Below are 18,756 nucleotides of genomic sequence, written 5' to 3'. Positions count from 1 at the left end.
ATTGATAGGAAATGTCCAGAACAGGCAAATCCACAGTGACAAAAATAGATCAGTAAGTTCCAGGGGCTGGGACAGCAGGGAATGGGGAGTGTCGGATAATGGTCACAGAGTCTCCTCTTAGAACAATGGGAAGTGTCCTGGGAGTCAAGGGACATAATGTCCATACAGCTTTGTGAATATACAGCACTAAATACACTGAATTGTACGCTCAAAGGGTAAGTGTATTATATCTCGGTAAAAATGGAGTCATGACACACGCACTGTTTAACATGAAGTATTACACACAAGGGGCACCTGGATGGCTCAGTCGGTTGAGCGTCCGACTCTTGAATTCGGCTCAGGTCACGATCCCAGGGTCATGGGATGGAGCTCCGTGTCAGGCTCCACACGTAGCCTGGAGCCTGCTTAAGATTCTCTGTCTTTCGCTCCCTCTCCCTCTCCCCCCTCCCTTCCTCTCTCCCTCTCCGTCTCCCTCTCCCTCCCCCTCTCCCTCTCTCCCACTCAAGCACTCTCTCTCCTCTCTGTAAAATCTAAATACATAGGGGTACCTGGGTGGCCGACTTGGTGAAGCGTCCGAATTTGGCTCAGGTCATGATCTCATGGTTTATGAGTTCAAGCCCCAAATCAGGTTCTGTGCTGACAGCTCAGAGCCTGGAGCCTGCTTCAGATTCTATGTGTGTGTGTGTGTGTGTGTGTGTGTGTCCCTCTCTCTGCCCCTCCACCCTCTGTCTCTCTTTCTCCCTCTCAAGGATAAATAAACATTAACATTTTTTTTAAATTAAATACAAAGACATTTAAAAATAAATAAATAAATAAATAAATAAATAAATAATATGTTACACACAAATACACAAGCGTTTGTGAACAAAGGAAAAAACCGAAACTGAAAAGAATTGCTGAAATTGTAATAAACGTTTCTTTACCAGAAGTCTTAGCTCCTAAAAGAGCTCACAAAAGTTACGGAATGAAACTATGGAAAACACGAAGCTTTTTGAAATACTGGAGACATTATGCTTGATTTCATGTTCCAGCACAGTATCCAGTGACTCTGCTCTAACAGATAAAGAAATCATCCCAGGCTCTTCCTCCCACCCGTCAGTTTTCTACCTCCGCTTTGTGCTACATGATGACTTTTATATTGTCAAGAATTCTAAGATTTGCATCGTGTCTCTTTATTGTTCTCTTTTATAGAAACACCAATTTTTTGTCTGTGTGTATGTATACACACACACGCACACACACACACACACACACACACACACACGTATATTTCCTTGCCTAGCTTCTCTCCAAGCCTCTGCTCTCATTTTGTACAAGACAAATATGTCTCCAGGTGGCCATTGTGTATGTGGTCTCCTTGGGTGTATTTACTCCAAGTGTGAATTGCTCTTAGTGTGGCTTTTATCTCAGTAATATTTGTATTTCCCTCTTCCAATTCTTTTCTGAGTACTGCTACCTTCCTCTCATTTCCTTCTATTTTCTCATCATTTCTTTAAATTCTCTTTTCTGGGGCGGCTGAGTGGCTCAGCTGGCTAAGCGTTCCTCTCTTGATTTCGGCTCAGGTCATGATCCCAGGGTCTTGGGATCTAGCCCCACATCAGGGAGCTCTGTGCTGACAGCACGGAGCCTACTTGGGATTCTCTCTCTCCCGCTCTCTCTCTTCCTCTCTCTCTCTCTCTCTCTCTCTCTCTCAAAATAAGTAAATTGAAAAAATAAATTCTCTTTTCTTTTGAGAAATCATCTTTTCTGGAATTGCTTTGCACCTGTGGAGGTTTTTTGTGTTTTGTTTTGTCTCGAGTCTTCCTGTAGGTTTTGTGCAATTTCCCCTTGTGATGTGCCTTTCATCTGCTGTTTGCTTCTGTTCCTTTCCTCCTCTTACTATGTGTGTAACTGTTGCTGTTGCCAGTTCATGTACAGGACCCACGATGGGTTGTGAACACGCTTGATTTTGCCAACACGTCCACACCGTCTCTCTAGCTTCCACATTACCTGACTGGCTCTCCGCAGTGACGCTCCACACTCCTGCGGCCTGTCCCTCAGTTTCATCACTCGAACCAGAGATTCGTTGTCTGTTTTTCTATGACTTTGCAGACTGTGACCCCTGACTCGCGAGCAGTCTGATTCTTGCTCCCTTCCTGAGGAGGCATCGCTGACCCAGCTGGCCCCCTACCCCGTCCAGACATAGCAGTGTTTGCCTGGAGAGCGTCCTAATTTGTGGTTTGGAGTTGCCGCGGTTCCCAATGCCATTTTTCTCTTTGAAGCTGTCTTGGAAGCGGAGCCAGCCCATCATTCTTCTGTACGACTAGAGAGGCAAAGAGCCCAAGGCCTTGAAGGAATTTCCTCTCTTAAGTGGGTATCTTTTGCAGGCAGCTGGAACTTAGGCATGAGCGCAGAGCACCCCCCGGCTGGTCACCAGGGGGCTCTGTACTGGCTCTGGCCCTTTGGACGGGCAAGGTAAGGCTTCTTGGGCAATTCCTGAGTCTGAGTCTGAGCTGTTCTTAAACCAGGACCCAGCAGGGCATTCGACTGTGGACCTTCTCATTCACTTCGGAATAAGTTAACAGAGAAGCAACCCCTGGCAGGCAAAAGTAAGAAGGACAAGGAGGCACGAAAGCATGCTCCGGGAGGACACAGTGGAGCAAGGGGCAACAAGGAGCCAGCAGCCACGGGCTGGGGGCAGCCAGGGCAGGGCAGCCCCCAGGCAGGGAGTTCTCCGTGAGCCGGGTGGATGAGGGCCTGGTTCAAGGCCGGGCCTCGGTGTGCCTGCCGGTTGAGGCTCCTTCGAGACCAGAGCGCGCTCCCTAAGGGATACGGATGATGTAGCACAGGGATTACACCCCTCTCGGTCAGGGGAGCCGCTCCTTTGGGGCCTGATCTCAGCAGAGCTGGCGTGAGGGAAGCAGAGAGGGTGAGCACCGCAGGGGTCAAGAACAAACTGGAAGCCACATCTGTGTCCCACCACTTCACCCCTGGCCCAGCACTTGGAGAAGTGGAAGGAGGCAATTCGGTGGCAGCAGCAGGGCCATAACACCTGGCCTCACTGCTATACTGGCCTCAGGAGCATGTTTGTAAATACCCTTGCTTCGTTCATTCATCTCTCCCTTCCAGTTCTTGTGCGGATTGCTCCTGGGGTCAACCCTAACCCGGACCGGACCATACGGGGCAGGGAATTCTGGGAGAACTAGTTGCAGCTTAGCCCAGTGGACACGGTAAACCTCATAAATGCTGTCCTCTATCTGGGGGTGCCTCCCTGCCTCCTCTGCCCCTCCACGACACGCCCCTCTGTGGTGAGGGGTCACCCATTTTGTTTCCGAGGGACGTGTGCCTTGGCTCCCTGAGCCTCCCACAGTGCTGTGGGCGCCTGTCTCCGCCCGGTGCTGGTGGGCGGGGCTGGGAGAGAGGATCCCTGAGGGGCACCTGCCCAGGGCCAGTCCCATGGAGAGCACAGCTAGGCAGCGCCGCCCCTGCCCCTGCCCCTGCCGCACCGCCGGAGCCAGCGGAAGCCTGAGCTCCGGGTGCAGCCCTCTTGGCAAGCCTCCCGAGGCCACCTGGATCCCAGCACATCTGGAACGCACCAGACGGCAAGAGCGGCAACTTAACACGACGATGCGGGAAGCTGGCCACCACGGGAACAGGCGTGCGCTGCGTCTCAGCCCTAAACCTTCGAAAAGACGGCTCTGGGGCCCGCGACGTGGCCACCGGGCACAGGCTCACCGACGTCTCCCTCAAGCCACCCTCAGCCCAGATCCCCGCGTACCCAGAAGTTGTTGGCTCCCTGGGCACCTGGCTGCCAGGACGGTCTCTGGAGCCCCGCCCCGGTGGACTTGTCCCCTGAAGTCGTGTGGCCACCAGGACGTGTGCGCAGAGCAAGACTCAGCCCCCCACGCCAAGCCGCTGTTGGGGAGCTGCTCGAGGCCAGCTCCTGAGTGCCCTCCAGGGGCACAAAGCCGCGTCCCCCCACCCCCCACTCAAGCAGCCAGCAGGCTTCCCTCTGTTTCATTGCTCAGGGCACTCCATAGTGGGGTCTTACTGGTCCTTTGCTGAATACAGTCACCCCCTGTACAGACAGGAGCTGGGCTGGGACTGGAATAGGCGAGGGGGCCAGGTGGGGGGGTGTCAGCAGCGTCTGCACTCGGCTTCAGGGAGGGCAGTCCTCTCTCCAAGCTGCCACCCCTTAGCCAACTGTCAGCCATGGATCTGCCCCCCCCCCCACACCTGGAAAGGGTGTGACCGGTGGGGCAGAGGACCCCTCCCCCCCCACCCCCCCGCACTCCTCAGGACTCTACCAGCCGCCCCAGAGTACAGGCAGGGACAGGAAGGGGCTAGACCGACACGGACTTGCACTGTGGGCCAGGCAGAGGGCACAGGAAGGAAACTGAGAAGGAAACGTGGAAGATGTTGTCGGGGCCTGTGAGGATGTCCCTGACCACCCCATCTGGGACACGAGTGAAGCACCGGAAGCTCCGGGGAACTGGGGTCAGGAGTTCCCCCGAGCAACCGGGCTGCTCGGCCCCCTCAGCTGACTGCTGTCAGCCGACGGAGTCTTCCTCGAATTCACACACAAACTTCACCTGGGCCTGGGAGGGGTTCTCAGGCAGGGACGTGTGCCCTCACCCCAAACCGGGGGCTCCCCGCTCTCCACCAGACCGGCTCCCCCTCGGACGTCAGCTGCAGCACTCAGCCCCAAGGCACAAGAGGCCAAGGCCCACCCACGCTGTCCCATACCCCAGGGGCCAACACCTTGAGCTCCCCCACCCTGCTTACCCCCAACCTGCCCTGGAGGCACGAGACACGGCCCCAACTGCCAGCTGCCCAGCAGGAACTGCAATACAAACACCTACTCCTGTGCGGACACTGGATGCTCTCCTAGCAGGTGTCATCGGGGGCTCCCGTGCCACGCGGAGCCTTGAGCAATCGCATCTCACTGCAGCGGATGGCAGCACAAATGAGCTGCATAGCAGGTGTCTCGCGGCTGTCTGGGGAGGGCTGGAAAGCCAGGCTTGGGGGCTTTGCAGAGAGGAACAAGGGTCTGAATCGCACCGCTGTGCCGCGCCGAAGGCACTCCTATGGCGGTGGGCACAGACACTGTGACTCGCGGCCCTGCTGCCGGACGTGGATGCCGCCACGAGACCTACGGCTGTGGCTGCTCCTCAGGAGACAGGTCTCACTGCCCCTACTGCCACCAGCCCGCCCGAGACCAACCTGGGGGGCCCCGACTCTTTCCCGTCTCTGGCCCCAGATTCATCTGATTGATGGGTCCTCCTCATGTGCCCAGGCCCTAGCTGCAAGGGAGGCTGGAAGAGTGCCAACCTGGCATTTTCTGCTCCTTTCACAGCTGGCACATCCAGTGGCAAATTCCTGGGACACCGGGCTCACCCAAATGGTCTGACGGCTTCCCACTGCCCTCAGTGTGAAACCCAACTACCCGCCCTCCCCCATCCTTGAACATGACCCCTGCAGACAGCAAACCTTCCCCGCCCGCAGCTAGTGTGGGTCCTCCTTCATTGTGCATCCCAGCGGCCCCGACTTTCTCTTTGCCTTGAGAGCAAGTCTTTTTGCAGGTGGAGGGGGTAGGAAAATGTACCCATTTTCCAGAAACCCCACAAGTGTCTGATCGGTTGCTCAGTAAGTATTGTCAATGTTGTTGCATGCTGAGATTTTCACATTTACAATACCTCAAATTAAAATACATTTGGGTTTCTTTTTTCTTTTTTTTCCCCAAAAATCCTATCACTTTTTAACGCTGGCACTCTCACCAAGGATGCTATAGGCTTTGGAAGCACGACAGCTCTTGGTCGCATGGCCCCACTCCATGCATCACACGCCTTAAGCAATATTCAATCCCAGGAACTGGATGCCAGTGACCCCTTTAGCATAGTCAAGGGAAGAGAAAGCATGACTACTCCCGCTCAATTTCAAAGGTGACAGGATCATGCCAAGATGAAGACCAATGGGACCGCAAAACTTTGTAATTCACCTGTAAAATAGAACGGCCCTCAAAAACATCCTATTTTTCCTGTCAAAGTGCCTACCCTACCCTGTCACTGGAGAAGCCTCCCACGGGTGCCGAACAAGAATATCTTCTCTGGCTCCCTCTCCCAACCCCAGGTGACCCTTTCCTCGACTGCCCACAGCAGAGGCAGCACTCAGCTGAAACATTCAATGAACTTTATTGAACAGAAACATTTGCCGAAACCATTGAAGAGAAGGAGGGACAACGCAGAGAGGAACGCCGAACAGCCACTACAGCCCACAGGTCACAGCCCCCCTCCTCTTGGGGTCCCAAATGAGGTGCCCCTGTTCCCCCCAACACCGTGCCCCCCCCCGCCATAGCCTCCCTTCCTGAGGGCCCCACGATCGGCCTCTGGCCGGGATGATGGACGCTGGCCAGCCATGGCCCCTCACTCCAGGGCACTCTCCCCTCTGGCCGACATGCTGGGGCCCGGCCCTGCCCTATGGTCTGCACAGGACAGTCACGGGACGCTGCAAAACGCAGCATGGGGCACTCGGACAAGCCAAAGAAACTCGGTCACAAGTAACGAGAGAGTGGCACATCACAGCACGGTTTCCACGGAGACTCCCGCAGGCCACCTCTGTCCTTGGTCCAGTGCCTCCTTCCTGAGGTCGCGGGGTCAGCACCAGCCGTGCCTTCGTCTGTCCTTCCCGCCACCTCCTGGGACTGGGCTTCGACAGGTCTCCGGGGCGGGGTGGGGGCGGCTGCTCAGATAAGAACACACACACATCTCCACAAGAACAAGCAGCAGTTGGCCTAAACCTACACCGAGGAAGCATGGGCTGAGCTCACGACACCGCACGACAGCGAGCAGAGCCTGGGCTCGCACTGAAGCTCGTGCCACACCCCCGGGGCTGAGAGGTGGCTGCTGCGTCAGGCCAGGACACCCGCCGCGGGCTCCTGCCCACCTCAGGGCTCTGCACGGGAATGGTAACTAGGGTGCGTGTAGGGGGAGCTGACACGGGGGGTCACTAAGGGGCCTACAGAGGCACACGTGGGCTTCTCAGAGCGTGGAGTGACGTGCTCCACGGGTCAGTGAATGAGGGTCCCCCTCTTGGGCGGCCCGAGGGGCCGGCACCCTTGAGACGGCCCCTGACCTCTCCCAGGCCAGTGTGGGTGGCACACATTTTCAGGTGCCCCTCACCTAGGCTAGGGCCAGCCACTCAGGGGTGCTTCCCAGGCTGGCTGCCTGGACTGGCAGGGTTTCGTGCTGGGGCTGGGGCTGGGGCTGGGGCTGGGGCTGGGGCTGGGGCTGGGGCGGAGCTGCCATGGGAGGGGGCACCCCTCCCTGCCCCACTCTGCATCAAGTATGGTCATCCTGGTCCGTCGGAAGGGCTGATGGTGGTGGCCAGGGTGCCTTGGGAAGATGGGGTCCTGGGAATTTGGGCTGGGTGGGTTGTTGCCTCCACGTGGGGAGAGGCTGCTGCCCTGGCGTGGCCTCCCCCTGCCTCCAGAGCGCTGCTGCCTGAGAGGAGAGGGGGCCCCTGGGCCTTCTGAGCCTATTTGCCCGAGGAGGACTTGGGGGGCCTCACCTCCCCAGCCCCGTCCTCGTTTCCCGACTCCTCTGGGATGGGCTTGGGCCCCTCCTCCAGGGGCTCCCCAGCCTCCTGGTCTCCTGCCTGGGCGAGGCCCTCCGGCTCACAGCCAGGACCTCCCGGGCCCTCCCTGGAAGCGCTGCCCATCTGGGCAGGGGTGGGGCCCCCAGGGGCCTCTGAGGGCCTTGCGTGATCTAGGCCCGCAGAGGCGGGAGCATTTTCATCTTCCTGCGTGGCAGGGAAGATCTTGGGGGCCTCCTCAGGGACGAGGGCTGCCCTGGCGACATCACGGGCTTCAGGAGCAGCCGTATCAGCTTCGGCACTGCCAGGAACGGCCTCACTGGCCCCTAGGTTGGCCAGGGCAGCCTGGGAAGCATCTTCCCTGGCTGGGGAGGCTTCGGCAACCTCTCCACTGGCCCGGGCGGCGGCCAGGCCTCCGGTGCCCACACGGGCCCCCTCTTCCACTTGCAAGTGCTCGCTCCTAGCCGCGGTGGCCTCCCACGCCTCGGTCTCCTGAATGAGCCGCAGCATCCCCAGGAAGCCAGGTGGTCTCCTGTCCAGCCGCATCCTCCTCAGCTTGTTCTCGAGCATCTCGTTGGGGCGGGCCCGCATCAGCACCTGCCGGGCGCGTAAATGGCCCGCAAGGTTGGGATGGATGGCCCCCTTCTCCACGGCCGACTGCAGCAGGCCTTCCAGGCGAATCACATAGACAAAGAGAGTCTCCTGGGGCCGCTGGCCACAGGTCAGGAACTTCAGCCGTGCGCTCGTGGGGGTGTCCTCCCTCCCGAACACCTGGACCAGCGCGGCCAGGCAATCCTGTGCAGGGACGTCAGGGTTTTCTGCCAGGAGGCCGCACACGAGATCCAGTGCGGGGCCGCCCAAGCTCTCCATCAGCCTCCTCCTCCTCTCCCTTTCTGTGATGTGGCACCACAGGGACAGCATGTCGCTGGTGTGATCCAGCCAGCTCTCAAAGGACTCTTCTTCTCCGTGTGGCTCTTCCGTTCCAGGAAAGGTTCTCAGTTTCCCAGAGGCCCTGTTTTCCAGCACAGGCTGCCAGGCCGGGCTCCAAGGCTGGGTCCAGGATCTTCCCGCACCTGCGGCTCCTGCCACACCCACAGCTCCTCCCTCACCTGCAGCTCCTGCCACACTCACAGATCCTGACAAACCTGCGATTCCTGCGTCCCCAGCGGCTCCCTCCTCATCTGACTCTCCTGCTTCCTCTTCAGGCCCTGCCTGGCCCACAGCGGCTGCCCTGCCTCCGGCTCCTTCCTCGCCTCCTTCCTCACCTCCAGCCACTGCCTCGCCTCCAGTTCCTTCCTCACCTCCAGCTGCTGCCCCGCCTCCAGCTCCTGCCCCGCCTCCAGCCGCTGCCCCGCCTCCAGCTCCTTCCTGGCCTCCAGCTCCTGCCCCGCCTCCAGCCGCTGCCCCGCCTCCAGCTCCTTCCTGGCCTCCAGCTCCTGCCCCGCCTCCAGCTGCTGCCCCGCCTCCAGCTCCTGCCCCGCCTCCAGCTGCTGCCCCGCCTCCAGCCGCTGCCCCGCCTCCAGTTCCTTCCTGGCCTCCAGCTCCTGCCCCGCCTCCAGCCGCTGCCCCGCCTCCAGTTCCTTCCTCACCTCCAGCCGCTGCCTTGCCTCCAGTTCCTTCCTCACCTCCAGCTGCTGCCCCGCCTCCAGCTGCTGCCCCGCCTCCAGCCGCTGCCCCGCCTCCAGCTCCTTCCTGGCCTCCAGCTTCTGCCTGGCCTCCTTCCTCACCTCCAGCCGCTGCCCCGCCTCCAGCCCCTTCCTTGCCTCCAGAAGCAGCCTTGCCTCCAGCTCCTGCCCCATCCCCAGCTCCTGCCTCGCCTGCCAGGGCAACCCCTGCTTGCCTCTGGGTCTGTGCAAGGAAATTGAGTGTATCCTCTGACTCTGATTCCGGGGCCTGGGGCAGAAAGACCACAGTCCAGGGTCCTCCCGTGCCTGGTATTTGTCGGGGGATCACACTTCGGTTTAAATACTCAGCCATCTCCACCAAGGCGACCTTGGATCTGAACTCCTTTCTGAACACCTTGCCCAGCACTCGGTATCTGCCCAGGGGCTGGAGGGCAGCCTGCACGGCCTCCTGGAATTCCTGGTCCTCACAGTCGTCGGGAATGCCCAGGATGAGCAGCGAGCGCTGCTCATTCACGCCCATCCACCTGCACCAGTCACGCAGCACTGCCAGTGCCATCGCCACTGCTCACAACCTGAGGGTGGAGAGAAATGGCTGGAGAGGGGCACAGACTGTCGCAGCGTGAGCCCCAGCCTGTGAGTGCAAAGGGGCGAAGGGTGTGTCCAGAGCACACAGCCCCCCCCCCCCCCACCGCACAGCCAAGCCCATCCTCCCCACACTGGTGGCCCCCTCTGCCTCTCTTCCTGTTTTGTTTGATTTTCCAAAAACTTTTTTGATACTATACTAATTTATTTACTAGATACAGAGCTAGTCACCTTTTCTTTCTTTCTTTTTTTTCTGGCATCACCTTTAGGAATTGCTGTTTCTCCCGAGGAATATGTCAAGGTTTCAAATTTTTTATGTACATTTTTCCATAATATTCTCTCCCTTCTCTTTCTGATGTCTGCCTGATCTATAGGGATAGCCCTCTTTCATTCCTGATACTGGTAGTGTTCCCTGCCTTTTTTCTTGATTACACTCAACAGGGCTTTACCACTTTTGTTTCTCTTTTAAAAAAAATTGGGGGGGGGGCACCTGGGTGGCTCAGTCAGTTAAGCCTCCGACTTCAACTCAGGTCATGATCTCATGGTTTATGAGTTCAAGCCCCATGTCGGGCTCTGTGCTGACAGATAGCTCAGAGGTGGGAGCCTGCTTCAGATTCTGTGTCTTCCTTGCTCTCTGCCCCTCCCCCATCCCTTCTCTCTCTCTCTCTCTCTCTCTCTCTCCCTCTTTCTCTCTCTCAAAAAAAAATTTTCTTTTTTTCATTTTCTTTAGGTTTGGGGCACGTGGGTGGCTCAGTCGGTTAAGCGTCCAACTTCAGCTCAGGTCATGATCTCCTGGTTCACGAGTTTGAGCCTGGCGTCAGGCTCTGTGCTGACAGCTCTGAGCCTGGAGCCTGCTTCAGACTCTGTGTCTCCCTCTCTCTCTGCCTCTCCCCTGCTTGCGCTCAGTTTCCCTCCCTCTCTCCCTCTCTCTCTCTCTCTCAAATGAAAACCTAAATTATTTTTAAGTTTATTTACTAATTTTTGAGAAAGAGAGAGCTAGGGAGTGTCAGAGAGAGAGGGAGAGAGAGAATCCCAAGCAGGCTCTGCACTGTCAGCACAGAGCCCATTGTGGGGCTTCAACTCACAAACCGTGTGATCGTGACCTGAGCCAAAACCAAGAGTCGGACACTTAACCAGTGAGCCACCCAGGCTCCCCTTGTGTCTCTCTTAAAAACAGAAGCCGACATATGGCTTTGTTAAATGTCTCGATAATTTGCTTTCTAGTACTGATTTCTTTTCTTAGTTACAGCATTTTTTCAGCCAGCTAATTTTGCATTTACTTTATTCTTTTTATAGTTTCTTTGAATGCACCATTAGGTCACTGACTTTATGCCTTTCTTCTTTTCTAATATAAACATTTAGAACAATACATTTTCTTCTGATTGCTTCTTTAGCTGCCTCCCAATAATTTCAGTAAGTCGTGGGTTTATTATTCAGTTTGCAATATTTTCCGAGTTCCTTCGTGCTTTCTTCTTTGAGCCACGAGTTTCCAAATATTTAAAAATACGTTACCGTTACTAATTTTAAATAAAACTCCCCTGTGACCAGAGAACTTATCATGCAAAAACACAATCCTTCAAAACTCATAGAGACTTTTTTATGGCCCAACATATGATGTATCTGGGTGAATGTGCAAAGCACTTTTGTAAAGAATCTGTATTTTCTGTGGAGGACAAGGTCTTGCCCCTCCCACGGCTAGAATCCTTATTCCATCTCCCATCTCCGAGGCGACCCGGAGCCCCCCCCCCCGGTACCCCCCCCAGAACCCCTCCCCCACGCACCCTGGGCCAGTCAGTGCAGTACCTTCCAGCCCATCCCCCTCCCCGCACCCAGGCTCACAGCAGGGTGGCAGCACCCATCTAGTCCCTGGAAGCAGGGCTCCCCGACACGCTTAGACATTAGCCTTCCTCTCCCACCTCCTCACAACCGGAGCTCTCCGTCCCCCCTCCCAACCGTTACCCCTCGCTCCCTTGCTCTCCACACCCTCAGCCAGTCACCCTCCCTTGTGGCCCTCCGAGTCGCGCACCCACCTTAGCCGTCCCCTCTAGCCTCCCCACACCGAGGAGTCCTCCCACCAGCGCCTGCCAGCAGGGGCCCTTCCCCCCCCCCCACACACACACACGCACCCCGAGCGGGCGCCCCCTTCTTGCCAGGGGCAGTTGGCGCCCTTCTTTCCCCGCTCCCCCTTCCGCCCCGCACAGCCCGGTAGCTTTCCCCCCCCCCCACGCCTCCCCACTCCTAGGCTCCTCCCCATCCCCCCCACCTCAGCAGGGCGCTCTTCCCCCTCCCCTTCCGCCACTCCCAGTAGCCGTTAGTCCTCCCACCCAGTCTGAGCACCGGGCACCCTTCCTCTCCCGCACCCCCGACACCAGTGGTCAGGAGCTCTCTCCCCCTAGCCCCCGAAGCTAGCCGCCACCGCCCAGCGGCCAGCCCTGCCCTCTCACCACCCCACCAGGGAATCGTCCCCGCCACCTTCCTCCCCAGCGGTGCTCCCCTCAGGCCTCCAGCCTCTGGCACCAGGGAGCCCTCCTTACCTGCTCCTCACAAGCTTAGATATTAGCCCCACTGGAGCGCCCAACCAGACGCCCCTCAGCCAGCAGGCCTCCTCTCGGGCCTCCGACACTGTGGAATCTTGCCTTCCCTCGGCTGCCCCCGCCCCGCTCCCACACCGCCACGGGCGTCCGCGTTAGTTCTCCCCTCACCCGGAAGCATGCCCACCGTCCCCCCAAACCCCACAGCGAGGCCTCCATTCGTGCCACGGGGCCTCTATTCCGGCCACCGCCCCCCGCCCCCGACCACGAGCCCTCTACTCTGGCCACCGGGCACCCCCACGAGCCCTCTATTCAGGGGACTGCCCCCCCCACGAGCCCTCTATTCGGGCCACGAGGCCTCTATTCCGCCCAACGCCCCCCCACGAGCCCTCTATTCGGCCACTAGGCCTCTATTCCGGCCACAGCCCCCACACAAGGCCGCTATTCCGGACACCAGCGCACCCCCCCCCGCGAGTTCTCTATTCCGGCTACCACCCCCCCCCCCCCCAACCACGAGCCCTCTACTATGGCCACGGGCCCGCCCCCCAACGAGCCCTCTATTCAGGCGCCTGCCCCCCCCCCCACGAGCCCTCTATTACGGCCACCGCCCGCCCCCCCACGAGTTCTCTTTTCCGGCCACCGTCCCCCCCCCTCACGAGGCCTCTATTCCGGACACCCCCCACCAGCCCTCTTTTCTGGCCATGAGCCCACTATTCCGGCCACCGCCCCCCCCCCCAACCACGAGTTCTCCACTCCGGCCACCGGCGCCCCCCCCCACAAGCCCTCTATTCGGGCCACGGGCCCCCCCCCGGAGCCCTCTATTCAGGCGAATGCCCCCCCCCACGAGCCCTCTATTTGGGCCACGAGGCCTCTCTTCCGCCCAACGCCCCCCCACGAGCCCTCTATTTGGGCCACAAGGCCTCTATTCCGGCCACCGCCCTCCCATGAGCCCTCTATTCGTAACACCGGCCCCCCCCACAAGGCCTCCAATCAGGCGACCGCCCCCCCCACGAGCCCTCTACTCCGGCCACCGCCCCCCTCCCCCCACGAGCCCTCTATTCGGGCCACGAGGCCTCTATTCGGGGCACCCCCCCCCCCACGAGCCTTCCATTCCGGCCATCCTCACCCACCTCGGCTCCCCGCCCGGGCACCCGCACCCGACGCAGCCGGGAACTCCGAAGCCCCGGCGCTAACACGGCCCGCGCCCACCCTCTTACCTTCTCCAGCTGGGGGACCGACCCCACGCTCCCACTCACAAGGGTCTGAAGAACTCGCCTCAGCCTCACAGCCGGGAACTGCGTGGCCGCCTCTCCCAAGCACTCGGTGCGAAGGCCACGCGGGCTTCCAGCTCTCCCACAAGCCCCCAGGCCGAGAAGCTAGAAAGTTCTCGGCGACGCGCTCTTTACGGAGCAAATGATTGGACCAGGAGAGCACGTGAGGAGGCAAAATGTTACTGTAGCGACTGGGCCTCGCGAGCCGTGGGGGCTCCAGGTTCCAAGGCTCGGAGCCTGCAGAAGGCTCCCCGCCTTCACTTTGCACCCATACGACGGCCTACCGACAAGACGGTGGCGTCGGAGGGACAGACCTGCAGACCCCGGGCTCATCGTGGCGAGTCGGGCAGAGTTCCTTCAGAGGTGGCTTTCTATGGTGGTTGGTAAGGTCACAAACATATTCTCTATTTCTATTGATTTCGGATCTAGCTGTTTCAACTGCTGAGGCAGACATGTTAAAATCTCCACCTATACTTGTGGGAAAGTCTGTTTTTCTCTGGATTCTGTCAACTTTTGTTTCATGTATTTGGCAGCCCTTTTATTGGCTGCAAGGACGTCTATCAGTTCTGTGTTCCTGATTAATTGATGCTTACATCATCACTACCTTTTATGTCGGGTGATAGTCTTTGCCTTTAAATATGTTTTGTCTAATTTAATAGAGCCATTCCCGCTTTCTTAGGCTTACTATTTGCATGCTACATAATGTGGGATTCTCTCACTATCAACATATCGGAGTCTTTATTTTTATTATTTTTAAAAAATTCTTTTTAATGTTCGTTTATTTTTGAGACAGAGACAGAGCATGAACGGGGGAGGGGCGGGGAGAGAGGGAGACGCAGAATCCCAAGCAGGCTCCAGGCTCGGAGCTGTCAGCACAGAGCCCGACGCGGGGCTCGAACTCACGGACCGTGAGATCATGACCTGAGCCGAAGTCAGACGCTTAACTGACTGAGCCACCCAGGTGCCCCTCAGTCTGCTTTTTAGACTTGCTTTGCCCTGCCTGACACTCCACGTTTTATTTTTTTTTATTTTAAAAGTTTATTTATTTATTTATTTTGAGAGAGAGAGAGAGAGAGAGAGAGAGCAGGGGTGGGGGGATTGGTGGGAGAGAGAGAAAGAGAGAGAGAGAGAGAGAGAGAGAGAGAGAATCCCAAGCAGGCTCCAGGCTCGGAGCTGTCAGCACAGGGCCCGATGCGGGGCTCGAACTCACCGACTGCGAGATCATGACCTGAGTTGAAGTCAGACACTTAACTGACTGAGCCACCCAGGCGCCCCATATTTTCAAATTGCGTCTCTTGTGGACAGCAAAATCCTCGCTCCTTCTTCATTCTGACAATCTGTGCCTTGCAGTTGCAGTGTTTAACCCGTTAACTCTGACTATACGTTTTGAACGGTTGGATTTAGGTGTGTCTTCTTACTGTCCGTCTCAGTCTGCTCATCAGGCTGCTATGACAAAATATCACAGACTGGGTGGCTTATAAACAACAAAATATTTCTTTCTCACAGCTCTGGAGTCTAGAAAGGCCACGATCAAGGTCCTGGCAAATTCTGTGTCGGGTGAGAGCCCGCTTTCGCAGTTAACAGACAGCCATCTTCTGCCCATGTCCACAGAAGTGGGTGAGGGACCTCTCCGGAGCCTCTCTTATGATGGATGGCACTAACCCCATTCAAGGGCTCCTCCCCACGACCTAATCACCTCCCAAAGTCACCTCCTAACTCGCTGCGATTGGGATTTAACATGTGAATTTGGGGGAGGACACGAACGTTCAGTCTGTAGCACTGTCTGTCCATCTGTTTTTGTTCCTGTGTTCCCCTTTTCCTGCCTGAGATAATGAATTATTTACAATTCCACCGTAACTTATCTACGGCTTTTTTAGGCAGTTATCATTCTGCATTGTTTTTACGGTGGTTCCTCTACAGACTACAACGTATACCCTTAACTGTTCACTTGTCTACTCGAGGTTAATGTCGTACCACTTTACGTAAACGTAAGAACCTTCCCTCCATATAGACTCATTCGCCCTCTACCTCATCCCTCATGCTGTAGTTGCCATATGTGTTACGTCTACCTCTATTATGAAGCCTACAATACGCTAGTATAGTTTTTGCTTGACACGGTCACACGTATGATAAAGATATTGAGAGCAAATAAGTATCCTTCAATAGTTGCCTACATGTTTCCCCTTTCTGGCGTTCTTCATCTCTCACCAAAAAAAATCAAATTTTCCCTCCACTGTCATGTTTCTTTAGAAAGACTCCCTGGGGTGTCTGGGTGGCTCAGTCGGTTGGGCGTCCGACTTCAGCTCAGGTCACGATCTCACGGTTTCTGAGTTCAAGCCCCACGTTCAAGGTGAACAAGGCACACATCCTCAATTTTGGGCCTTTCACATGGGGATTCCATTCACTGTGGCTGGGGACTCAGGGAGAGCACCAGCCTGGGTAGAAAAGCAGGAGTTGCATTTTGGACGTGTGAGTTGCGCGCATCCAAGTGGAGATGTCTAGAATGCAGCTGGATAGAAGGGGCAGGGACTCTGAGGAGACGTCTGGGCTAGGGAAAGAGTGGGGCATTATGGAAAGCTCCAGGTGGCCCGGGGATGGGTCCACCTACAGACGTGTCTCACCTGCCCCTCCTCCCAAGTGTAGACATAGGCCTGGGGACGGGCCCCTAGCGGGAACAGGCAGTGGGGGGCGAGGTGCAGCTGGCTGCAGGTCGACCTCAGGCTGAGTAGCTGCCCTAGGCTGCTGGAAGGTGAGCCTCCCGTCCGCCAGGACACCTCGGAAAAGCTGGATAGCTCTCGCAGGTCCCTATGATCGGTGGCCCTTCTGGCCACAGCCCCTGCCGCCCAAAGGAATGCCTGGAGCCATTCGCCCTTACTTCTTTGCTCTGAGGACCCCCTTTTTTGTTTCAGTGTCTGTCCCTCCCTCACACAGCTCAGGGCATGATAACCCCCAATCCCCAAATCCAGAGGCAGGTCTGATTGGTCCGCGGCCAGCGGCGCGTGGCGTTCCTAGGGCAACTGGTAGTGATCTGGGCAGCCCACCACCCAAAAGGCCCAGCAGGGTGGGAGGAGAGGACTCACATTCTGCGTGAGGAGGAGGGCTTCTCTTTCTTCGGGCAGGGTCAGGGAAGCACGTGGTCCCAACTGCTGCTGACAGACCTTCCCCAGAACACAGAGAGCAGCCTGACTCCGGAGCCAAGACTCGATGCTACAAGGAGGCTGGGTCGGGGCGCCTGGGGGGGCTCAGTCGGTTGCGCGTCCGACTTCGGCTCAGGTCATGATCTCGTGGTTCACGAGTTCGAGCCCCGCGTCGGCCTCTGTGCTGACAGCTCGGAGCCTGGAGCCTGCTTCGGATTCTGTGTCTCATTCTCTCTCTGCCCCTCGCCCACTTGTGCTCTGTCTCCCTCTGTCCCTCAAAAATAAATGTAAAAAAAAAAAAATTAAGAAGGAGGCTGGCTCTTGGGGCAGTGTAGCACCTAAGGACACAGAGTGGGGGGGGGCATCAAGGGACAGTGGTAGGCACATTGGGAGGGTCAGTGAAGGGACGGGGTGGCCATACTGGAAGGGACAGTTGAGGGACCGTGGTGGCCACACTGAGGAAGGACAGCCAAGGAAAAGTGTTGGCTCCCCTCTGGGAGATTCAGCGGCCAGAGCAGCAATGCCGTCTTCGGCAAAGCCCCAGCTCCAGCCTGAGCTTCAAGCCCACAAAGGCCAAGGTGGGCTGTTTGGAAGGGAGGGTTTTGCTCCCTCCTGGCACCCAAGCCCGACGCCACTGCCCCCACCATCCTCGCTACGAGCGCCCCATCAAACCTCAGGGACCCCAAGGGTATGAGGACCGGCCCCCCGTGTGACATAACATCTCCCCCCGCACGGGCCACTCAGTGTTCTGACCCTCGCGCCGGGTAAGGAGCAGCCTCCGTGACCCGGCACACTGACTGCCACGCGCATTCCCAGCTACGGCGCACCCCGGGCCCCCCCCTCCCCCGTCTCCCAGCAGGACGGTTTGGACCGCCCCCTCCTCCACCCGCAGGCTCCGCTCCATCCATGCCACCTTCACCACAGGGGTGCGCAGGTGCGGGGACCTGCATAGAAACAGCTTGTGCTGTCCATCCGTCCACAAACCAGCTCACCTCCCATGTCGATCCCGGGCTCTGTCTGTCACCCTCAGTTGGTGCAGAGCAAGGCTCTGCGCGGGCCCCGGACCGCCTTCCTCCGTGGGAGGAATGGGCTGGCAGAGCAGGTCGGCCACAGCGTAGGTGGCATGGGGGGCACGGGTGGCGTCCTCCCCGCAGGCACCACCCCAGGCCAGCCACCTGCGACTTTGTCCCACGGCCTCCTCGGGCCTGGCCTCCCTGCACCTGGCTCAGACCCCACCCTCCCCAGCGAGAGGTTCACTCACTTCCACTGATGACTTAGATTCCCCTGGACTCCTTCTTCAGTCCCCTTCCCCACTGGGGTCCCTGGGACCTGCTGCCCTCAGGGCACCGTCCCCTGCCTGCAGTGGGTGAGGCTGCCTCTCTCCAGGAAGGTTCACCCTCCTCCCACAATGAGGGGAGGCACATGGGAGGAGAGAGGGAGCAGGACGGCCCTGTGCCGATCACTGTTGGAGCCGACCGGGGCGTCCACAGACCTCTGTCATATTACGCTCTCCGGGCTTGGCGTGTGTTTGAAATTCTTGGGAATAAAAAACTTGAAAAAAGGCTAGAAGGGAAATTGTCCTCCTGCTACAACGGTGGGCTTATCGGTTTCTCTTCGTAGGTCTATCACCTCTGCTTTAGGCATTCTGACGCTGTCCAGGCTAAGTGTAGTAATGCCACCACCGCCGACGTGAGAAGCCCACACGGTCGAACACAATGACACATCGTCTCTCTTTTCTTTGTTTTCACGGCCCTGTTACAACCATTGCACAGTGGGTGCTGGCACGCACTCCTAGAGCCTGCTCCTGGCCTGCGGCTCTCACGCCCGTCCTTCCACAAAGGTTGAATGTTCCAGGCCAAGGGGGCTACCTTCCCTGAGTCTGTCCCACCCTCCGCCATCCAATGAGTGCCAGCTGATGTGGGGCGGAGAAGGCCCAGTCCCTTTCCCTCCGCAGGCTCAGCCCATTCCCGGGGATGTGGGTTTTCTGGGGCTGCTGCCGTGAGTTCCCACAAGCCAGGTGGCTTAAACCTCTAGGAGTGCA

At 57.8% G+C, this 18,756-nt stretch overlaps 1 protein-coding gene across 1 annotated transcript; it reads right to left on the bottom strand.

Annotated features, from left to right (window-relative positions):
* Positions 1–7,277: 7,277 nt before the first annotated feature.
* LOC124525840 (paraneoplastic antigen Ma6F-like) lies at positions 7,278–9,750 on the bottom strand. The gene is made up of 2 exons (XM_047098427.1): positions 9,333–9,750; positions 7,278–8,876 (listed from the first exon to the last, which is right to left on the bottom strand). Exons 1-2 carry the CDS (start codon positions 9,748–9,750, stop codon positions 7,513–7,515), a joined length of 1,782 nt encoding a protein of 593 aa, XP_046954383.1. The 3' UTR covers positions 7,278–7,512.
* Positions 9,751–18,756: the final 9,006 nt, after the last annotated feature.

The sequence above is a fragment of the Lynx rufus genome, unplaced genomic scaffold (assembly GCF_022079265.1).
Source record: "Lynx rufus isolate CCGP_SWC_20201006 ecotype Redwood Valley unplaced genomic scaffold, mLynRuf1.p SCAF_49, whole genome shotgun sequence".
NCBI classification, from domain to species: domain Eukaryota; kingdom Metazoa; phylum Chordata; class Mammalia; order Carnivora; family Felidae; genus Lynx; species Lynx rufus.
This window is presented reverse-complemented; position numbering and strand designations above follow the sequence as displayed.